The following is a 9,769-nucleotide window of genomic DNA, read 5'->3' as shown; positions in this document are numbered from 1 at the left end:
GAGCAAACCGCGGCGAAGCGGGTCTCCTTTCCCGGTTTGCTCTCTCGTTCCCGGAGCCCAGAGCAAGCAGGACTCCTTCCCTGCGGTTTGCTGGGTGGCTCCGGGAACGAGAGAGCAAACCGCGGCGAAGCGGGTCTCCTTTCCCGGTTTGCTCTCTCGTTCCCGGAGCCCCGAGCAAGCAGGTCTCCTTCCCTGCGGTTTGCTGGGTGGCTCCGGGAACGAGAGAGCAAACCGCGGCGAAGCGGGTCTCCTTTCCCGGTTTGCTCTCTCGTTCCCGGAGCCCCGAGCAAGCAGGTCTCCTTCCCTGCGGTTTGCTGGGTGGCTCCGGGAACGAGAGAGCAAACCGCGGCGAAGCGGGTCTCCTTTCCCGGTTTGCTCTCTCGTTCCCGGAGCCCCGAGCAAGCAGGTCTCCTTCCCTGCGGTTTGCTGGGTGGCTCCGGGAACGAGAGAGCAAACCGCGGCGAAGCGGGTCTCCTTTCCCGGTTTGCTCTCTCGTTCCCGGAGCCCCGAGCAAGCAGGTCTCCTTCCCTGCGGTTTGCTGGGTGGCTCCGGGAACGAGAGAGCAAACCGCGGCGAAGCTGGTCTCCTTTCCCGGTTTGCTCTCGCGTTCCCGGAACCCCCCTTGAAGCCGCCCAACAGCGCTGCAGTGTGGCCACATCTAACACCACTTGCAGCGCTGGTTGCTGTAAGTGTGGCCACTCTGCAGCGCTGGCCCTATACAGCTGTACTAATACAGCTGTAACAACCAGCGCTGCAAAACTTTAGATGTAGACATGGCCTACAAAACAAACACCAAAGCAGCTTTTGTCTGCCTGAGAACTTGATCCCCACTGGGCTGCAGCCCTCTTAAGCTGCCTGATTTAACTTCACCGGTGATCAGAACACAGCCCAATTAGCCTTGCAGTGTTTGCTCGTCACTTCTCCAGAAGGTTTGTGCTCTTTTCTCCCACCCTTGCTTTAGTAACTACGCAACAGTTGCTGCGGGGCTGGGGCTCTGACGGGACATGTTCTTTCTTATTCTTTCTTTGTTTCCCTGTGCAGCGAGGATTGGCCTGGGTGTGAGTGTGGCTGCATGCCCTAGCATGTGCAAGTGCTCTCCTGAGGACACCATACGCTGTAACAAAGCCGGACTGAGAACTCTTCCTGCAGAACTAGCAACATCTGTCGTTTCTTTAAACCTGTCTAACAATTTGTTAAGGATTCTTACTGCCAACACATTCCGAAATCTGACTTTCCTCCACAGCCTCTGGCTGGATCACAATAACCTCACCTTCCTGTACCCGGGAACCTTTAGTGCCCTCAGCAATTTACAGGAGCTGGATCTCGGCTGGAATTCACGCTTGACACACCTGCATGCTAATACTTTCAGGGGACTCTCCAACCTCATCAGTCTGGATTTATCTAGCTGTAATATCTTCGAAATCCACCCATTAGTGTTTTCGTATTTGCTCTCTTTACAGGTACTTGACCTAACATCCAACAACCTGCATTACATCCCGCAAGCCTTCAGAAGCCTGTCCAGCCTCACGAGACTGTTTTTGGAAAGAAACCACATCGAAGCCATAGGCCGAGATTCTCTGAAGGATCTGAAAGCCCTGTACGAGCTGAACCTCCGGAAGAATCGGATCTGGACAATTCAGAATGATGCCTTTGCAATGCTAAACAGGCTGGGGCTGTTAGATTTAGGACACAACCATATATCTGATTTGCCTAATCAGCTTTTCAGTGGTCTGATCCAGCTCAAGACCATGCATCTTGAGGCCAACAAAATCACCAGAATCAACTGCTCTTTCAATAGCCTGCGTAACCTGAGAAAGCTGTACCTGAATAACAACCACATCTCATCCATTTCCCAGGCTGCCTTCTCCAATTTAAAGAACCTGCAATTCCTTCACTTGAACAAAAACAATTTAAGTTCCCTTCCCAAGCACTTGTTCGCAGAGCTGCCGAAACTGAAATACGTGTTTCTATCCCACAACCCCTGGAACTGCGACTGCAAAATGCTTTGGTTCCCCACCTGGATAGCAGCATACAAAGGGGCGATTGAGGGGATGCAGTGTGCCTTTCCAGTGCTTCACAACCAAACTCTGCTTGACGTCTTCACTCACGGCGAATTAATCAACTGCTCAATACCACCTGGGCTGGCAAGTGCAGACAAGTGCGAGGAGACCGAAGCCAACGCTGCTGCCATGCCACATGCCATTTCTGATGAATTACTTTGGATCACACTCGTGTGCTGTGCTTGGCATTTGGCGGAGACACTAGACAAATCATTTTCTGGACTTGGATCAGATGAATCAGCATTTTTTCTGTAATCTGTTTATAAAAAGTGAACAATGGATTTAGCTGCAGGAATGTGCTGAGATTTTGTAAATGAATAAACTGTTGACAGACAGCGTTTACATCTTGCTATTGGCATTGCAAAACTAATTAACACAATGACTATGGTAACAGGATTCTAATAGGATTGCAGCATTCCTGAGGGTGAAAAGGTCAGATTATCAAATTCTATGCCAGGGCTCGGGCTGTTAATCTGTATTAATGCTGCAGGGCATGAGTGGAGGGAAAGACTGCTCCAGGCAGCACTATCCTTCGCATGAGACAAAACCAAGGTCCCTTTCGCTTGTTTCTTGTTGGCATCCAGGTGAAAGTTGAAGATCCTACTTTTTGGTCAGTTTTCCCTATTTATAAAAAGGTTCCCATGCCCTTGTCTGCGTGAGCTGCTGTTAAATGTAGAGTCTCGTCACCACCAGCCTGTGATATGTCACTTTGCACAACGCTTTGAGATGCCCTGAGTATGAGCATTCCTATATATATCTCAAGCTCTAGTCTCTTTAGTTTAGAATTAATCAGGTTAACACAGGCTCTCCTAGGGATATAGAATGTCGTCCTGTGCCTCTGGACAGCACCTCCCACATTTATCTGCATTTCTTTAGTGTGCGCAATGTCCCATCACATCTCAAATGTCTATAAAACCACGTCAGTAATTTAGGGTCTACTTAAATGTGCAGTGTTTTCCTTCAGCTCATACCCGGGAATGTGATACTGTATAAAACACTTCTGCAATAAGAATTTAAAAGACAGTGAGTAATGGAGCACCAGCGAGTGTGTGCCTGTCACACAACTGTGGCATAAAGCCGCAGTATTTTAGCTCTCCATTATTCCTTACAGTATCCTCATGTAGCACAAGCCTCTGTTTAGGTGTTTGAAGATGTGACAGTGGCGCACGCATTCAAAACCAGATTTGCCTTGTCACCTTTTATCAGTAAATATCCAGGATAGTGTAATTTCATCTCCCACATTCCCAAACACCATCTCCAGCTACAGGGAGTTTCCGCAAGTCCCTGATGATACCGCAAGACCCCTCCCCCACTGTTTGAGCTGTGCATTCTTTCCTCCCCGTCCAAGAAATTAACCTCATTTATCTTCCCAGGAAGAATTTTCAGTGTATGTTGGTGTTTAAAGCAACAAAGTCCAAAGCCCAGTGCTGGCCAGGGGACCAACTCTTTGAGAGCTCTGATATCCTCAAAGTACCATATTTAATAGTAGCAGAATTGCACAGAAGTGAAAGAAACCTTTTAAACTGTCAAAACCAAACCAACCTAGAAGTAATTGCCTATTTAGTGATTTAGTATTGGTGGGTTTGTTTTCAGCCTTTATCTGGGCCTGTTCCTCTCTCAGCTCTGTGCTGGCTGGCCTGGTTTGATTTACTGCCTTTCTACTCTGAAATACCTCCTGTAAACCTGCTTCAAACATTCCATTAATATCTCTTGAAAATTGGCAACCGGCCACCATGGGACAGGAGGCTGCTCTCTGCAGAGATTCAAGGGAAGCAACAGGCCCGGCACAGGAATTCTGTAAACAGAATCAATCAGAAATGGATTCCGGCTGGACAGCAGAGCCTGGCTGCAGCTGGGAGACCATATCTGAAAGCAGCCAATGTGCCCTTCTGTGAGCCCATCCACTTTCTACAAGCTACTAACCAGACATACCTCACTAGGGCTCTCCACAGTCCAAAGGCTAACTGCCCTAGGGGATCCGATAGCCCCAGCTTCTCACCGACACATGGCAGAGTGCAGCTCCACGAGGGAAGGCAGAAGTCGCCTTTCTGGGATGACCACCATCTTCGTCTGATATTTAGCGCTGAATCAATGTCCTCCAGAACTAAGATCATAGGCTAGGCTGTGGAGACTCCAAGGGTATGTCTACATTACAGTAAAGGATCCGCAGCTGGCCCACTTCAGCTGACTCAGGCTCACGGGACTCGAGATGCAGGGCTATGAGATTGCAGGGCAGATGTTTGGGCTCGGGCTGGAGCATGGGCTTGGAGACCCCATGAGGGGAAGGGGTCTCCAAGCCGGGGAACCAGCCCAAGCCTGAATGTCTACACAGTTCGTTTAGCCCCACAGCCCCAGCCCTGGAAGCAGGAGTCAGCTGCCCCGGGCTCTGAAGTGTAGATGTGCCCAAAGAAACAGACTCACACGCTAGGGCCGTAACACATTCACATCCTCTGCACACTGGGCATAGGGGCACACAAGACACGTGCCAGGCTGGGTCCCGAGCATACGGCAGAGCCGCCAGCTGCCAATGGACCAAAGGCATCCATGCAGAAGCAAGGGGTCACACTGAGGGTACATGCACGGTCAGCCTGGGCCTGTGGGACTCAGGCTTGTAGACTCGATGTTTCCAAGCCTGGGCTTGAGCATCCACACTGCCTTGTAAACCTGCGCTCTCGCTCGCTGGGCCGGGGTCCCACCGGCGCGCTAACACGTCCACACTGCACTACGCAGCCTTTCTGACTCGGGTATGCAGCACGAGCTGCGGCCACATTGCACAAGTCACAGCGGGACACGGGCTCTGACCCACCCCCCAGCAGGGCCCTAGGACCTGAGCACTGGCTGACCTGAGTCAGACCGATTCGTGTGTGGATGGAAAGGGGGCTTGGCCTCAAACCTGAATCAGAACCTAGGCTTGGTCTGCAGGGCAGACGTACCCACAGGCACCCCTGACCTGGCCATACTACCCAGGCCCCAGCCCCAGCCCTCCCTCTGGAGTGATCCTCCTTTTGCACCAACATCCAGTGAGAACCTGCCAGCACAGCAGTGCCAGGAGGCTGCAGCACAAGACCTGGGTCTGACCTGATTGGGGAGAGGGGCAACTGAATTGAAGGCAATTTAAATAAGTGATTACAGCACTTTCTAGTCATGGGCAGCACTCTCAGGAAGTTTGTGTCCACAGTTTTAACTACCAGGTTGTTGAAATTTGCGATGAGCATTGAGCAGGACTTTGGTCACAACATAGCATGCTTTGTATACAACACACAACTCTGGAGAGTGACTCGACACACAAAAACAATTGAAAGATTTCAGAGGGCCTTCACTGATTACAGATTGATGACACTACTGAGACAGTCTCACTGGCAGGTTGGGTTGACCTTAGTTATGAACAACTGGAACCGCCCAAGGATAGAAGCAAAGTAAGATTTAGAAAAACTATGGAATAATTCCAATTACTAAACCAAAATGACTGACCATAGACAGAGACCAGAACAGGAACCAGAGGCTGAGATGTGGGTGATGGAACATAATCCTGCTCTTCTAGCATTTCAACACTGAAGATCCAGATTTCTACTTCAAATCTATATTTGCAAAGAAGATTGAGTTACACAAAAATGGTAGAAAACTGTGGAAGTAAAATCTTAAAATCTCACCAGACAGAACAGTTAAATTCAGCACTTTGTCAATTTTTAAAAGCCCCGTGCTCCTTTGCGGGTAGCTGAGCATCAGTCAAGTGCCCTTAGTATTGGAAATTACGTAATAGGATTGGTGCTAAAAAGCAAATATGTTGGTAAAAGTGCGTTCTTAGCTGAGGGCAGGTAACTGGAGTGGAAGCGGTAACTAGTTAGTAGACTAGGGACAGTTCTCATCAGCATTTCCTATTGGACATGTGTGTGAAGATTTCCTGTGGTTGTGCGTGGGGATTAAACATGCTTACAAAGTGAAGTGTTTTGTGTTTCTTGGTTTTCTTGCATTTTCTCAGAAGAAAAGCCACTGGGTGGGCAATATCCCAAGCCTGCCATACTCCCACCAGATGGGGCTACTTCTTATCCAAGACGTGATCAGAAATCAGGAAAACTCCCAATCACAGTTCAGCCTGCTGCTCTTTCACACTGTGTCAGTGGCCCTTGGGTTCCTGTAGATTAAGGACGTGCAATGGGTGGGACTTGGCTGGAAGTCATACAATACTTCTGCCTCCAGGAGGTTCTGCTCATTAATATCAGTTCTACAGCACTTGTCATCGGAACATCTCCAAGCACTCAAACTCTGTACACTGATTACAAACTGGAGGTCAAAATCTGCCCTCCTCAGCACACGTAGGACTCCCAGGGACCTGGTTTGGAGGTGTGAATTTGGGAGGCCAGGGTTTTGCAGAGTTATATATCAATTTAACACATGCAGGTGTACACGCATGAAAACAAAGTTTCTGCCAGTGAAATGCACCCATCTCTAGGATAGACGGCAACAGCCTTTAAACAGCCCAGCAGACCAACACAAAGTGAAAATAGCGCATACAGCCAAAACTCCAGGAAATGTTTTAGTTCAGCAGACTAGAATCACAATTACACAGTTTGAATGCAGCCAGGACCTCCCTTATCTTGTCGAGTGTCAGAGGAGGTTCTCACAGCAACCATGCTCAGGATCGAGGGGTTATGCTGGAGCTGAGCAGGAAATGACTCACATCCAATAAAAAAAACCACAAGATTTCAAAAAAATTTCCTATTCCACATTGGGACAAAACTGAGACCTTTCCAAATTTTTCAGGCAGAGACCCCCGAATAGCCAAGAGCCCGGTGGTAAAGGCAGTCACCGGGGTTGTGGGAGACCCAGGCACAAGCTCCAGCTCCATATCAGGCAGAGAAGCACTTTAAGCACCACAGAATCCCTCCCATCACACTGGGACCTTAGACCAGGACCAGTGACAGGGGAAACGTTCTGCTGTATCTCCTCCAGCCACTCCTAGTGCACCTAGGTTGTCTCAGGGAGAGCCCCAGCCAAGCTCATCACACCCGAGCTGGGATGCTTGCAGGCCATGTCTAGTTTTATAGAATTGTCTGTCTAATAACAAAGTTGGATCCTAACAGTAAGTCTTTACCCGCTGACCCCACCTGACCTTTCCTAAGCAAGAAAAAGAGAAAGATCAAATGTTTGACTTGAACTCAGGCTAAACAACCATTTCCTCAGTCAGTCAGGAATCTTGGCCGTTGGCAGTTTCTCAACTGAGGGTGTTGTGACTAGTTCCGTGCTGCAGAATTGCTGTCATAGAATCATAGACTATTAGGGTTGGAAGGGACCTCAGGAGGTCATCTAGTCCAACCCCCTGCTCTAAGCAGGACCAATCCCCAGATTTTTACCCCAGTTCCCTTAATGGCCCCCTCAGGGATTAAACTCACAACCCTGGGTTTAGTAGGCCAATGCTCAAACCCCTGAGCTATCCCTCCCCCTGTCGACACCTCCTTACCCCTCACTGCTCCCGGCGGAGTAGTCAGGGGGTCTCCTCTAGGATGCAGACGCAGTGACAGTGCACTGCAAGAGCAGAAGGTTTCCATCTCCGCTCTTCCAGCTGGATTGCAAAGAGCGAAACATCTCAACTGGGAAGTCAAAGTGGGAGCACAACAACTTTGCACTTCCACGGCTACTTGCCGACTACGCTGTTCGATACCCAGATTATTGCTCACATGTAGCAGGGCTGGGCTGGAAAATCCTTAATTTGCTGCTAATTTGTATATTAAGTCCCACGATTTCACAGCTGGATTGTGTTCCCTGCCTGAATCTGCTCAGTAAGTTACCTGGCAGGCAGTGCAGCCCAGTGGCTGGAGCACTGGACCGGGAGCCAGGAGACTTGGGTGAAACTTCCAGCTCTGACACAGACCTGCCGCGTGACCCTGAGTGAGTCACTTCCTCTGTCGAGACTGCAAGCTCCTTGGGGCGACCTGGGACAGCTAAGAAGTGCTGCTGAAGAGGAAGAGAGGGCACAAAGGGCCTGCCGCCGAAGTGCTGCTGAAGAACGGAGCGGTGCGGCTGAGCTGCCACCGAAGTGCTTCTGATTTTATTTTATTTTTTCATTGCTTGGGGTGGCAAAACCTGGAGCCGGCCCTGGCATTAGGCTCCTGCTGTAGATTCTCTCTCTCTCTCTCTCTCTCTCTCTCACACACACACACACACACACACACACACACACACACAGTTTAAGGCCAGAAGGGACTGTCTTGCTGATCTCATCTGACCTCTTGCATAAGCCAGGCCACAGGACTTCACCCAGAAATTTCTGCATTGAGCCCTCAACTTCTGCTTAAGCAAGAGCAGATCTGGTAGAAAACGTCCTCCCCAGGCCTTTGAGACCTGACCCAGCAAGCTGCTGAAGGGGGTTTACCATGTAGCCCAGGGGTAGGCAACCTTTGGCACGTGTGCCGAAGGCGGCACGCGAGCTGATTGTCAGTGGCACTCACACTACCCAGGTCCTGGCCACCAGTCTGGGGGGCTCTGCGTTTTAATTTAATTTTAAATGAAGCTTCTTAACATTTTTAATACCTTATTTACTTTACATACAACAATAGTTTAGTTATACATTATAGACTTATAGAAAGAGACCTTCTAAAAATGTTAAAATGTATTTCTGGCCCGTGAAACCTTAAATCAGAGTGAATAAATGAAGACTCAGCACAGCACTTCTGAAAAGTTGCCGACCCCTGATGTAGGCTGATCCGTAGGGTTGTGTCCGTGGTCTGGATAAACAAGATGCTCCTTTTTAACAGCAGCCTGGTACCACTGCTGTACACAGCCAGGGGCAAGGTCAGGCCACAGCCCAGGAGCACACTGAGCCTTCCCCAGAAAAATTAAGGCCCAGCTCCCCCTGGTGCCCCAATGGGGCAATAACATGCAGGTCATCCCAGTTATGATTCTTGTTCTCCTTGTGATTTGCTCATCTTAGCAGGGAAGATTCCTGCAGATAAAGGACACCGCACCCATTGCACAGCCTCATCCAGCTACATGTTGTCCCTGGGGCCAGGGACAGTCCGTTAGTTCTGTGTTCTTACAGCACCTACAGGAACAGGGTCTTAGGCCATGATTAGGGCCCCTAGGTTCTACCACATTACAGATAAACACCAATCTCTGTAGGAAGATCAATAGTAAACATGTTTTCAGAATACTTTTCCCTTTGCTGCCTGCTGCCACCCCCGGTATGCCACCACCTTCCACGTGCCTTCTCTGCAAACAGGGTGGCTGCAATAACAGGACCATTGGCATGAGACTAGCATGGCCCACCCCATCACACAGGCAGCTCTTCAGCACCAATCAGCTGTACCCCTCTGTTACAGGCACCCAGTCTGCACTGGTCTGAAGAACAGATGTCACAAGGATACTGCCTGGAGCAGCACGTGGGGAAAGGAAAAGAAACAACATCAGTCTAATCTCAGTTTTAAATTGTTTCGCTGATGGTAGCAAACTCAGCTGATTTCAGTACTATCGATCCATGTATTGGCAGCACTGGCCTTGCTTTCAATAACCTGAGGCTTGTTTGATAAACCCAGCCATAACATAGGGCCATTCTCGGTTGTTTTTCTTTTTGGACCTTGCATCCGACTTCTATAGGTCAAGGATCTGCTTAGACTCATTGCAAAGCCAGAATTCTTTCACCTCCACAAATCTGCACAGAAAATCAGACACAGAATTACTTTTTCCAATTGACATCTTATTTGGGGTGTTTAGAC

General features: G+C 49.3%; 1 protein-coding gene across 1 annotated transcript; it reads left to right on the top strand.

Moving 5' to 3' along the window:
• Nucleotides 1–784: 784 nt before the first annotated feature.
• On the top strand, nucleotides 785–2,395 carry LOC127056734 (nyctalopin-like). The gene is made up of 2 exons (XM_050964976.1): nucleotides 785–929; nucleotides 1,042–2,395. The coding sequence occupies exon 2, from the start codon at nucleotides 1,083–1,085 to the stop codon at nucleotides 2,313–2,315; it is 1,233 nt and encodes a 410-aa protein (XP_050820933.1). The 5' UTR covers nucleotides 785–929; nucleotides 1,042–1,082; the 3' UTR covers nucleotides 2,316–2,395.
• The last annotated feature ends 7,374 nt before the right edge of the window (nucleotides 2,396–9,769 follow it).

This window comes from Gopherus flavomarginatus, chromosome 8, assembly GCF_025201925.1.
Source record: "Gopherus flavomarginatus isolate rGopFla2 chromosome 8, rGopFla2.mat.asm, whole genome shotgun sequence".
Lineage (NCBI taxonomy): Eukaryota > Metazoa > Chordata > Testudines > Testudinidae > Gopherus > Gopherus flavomarginatus.
This window is presented reverse-complemented; position numbering and strand designations above follow the sequence as displayed.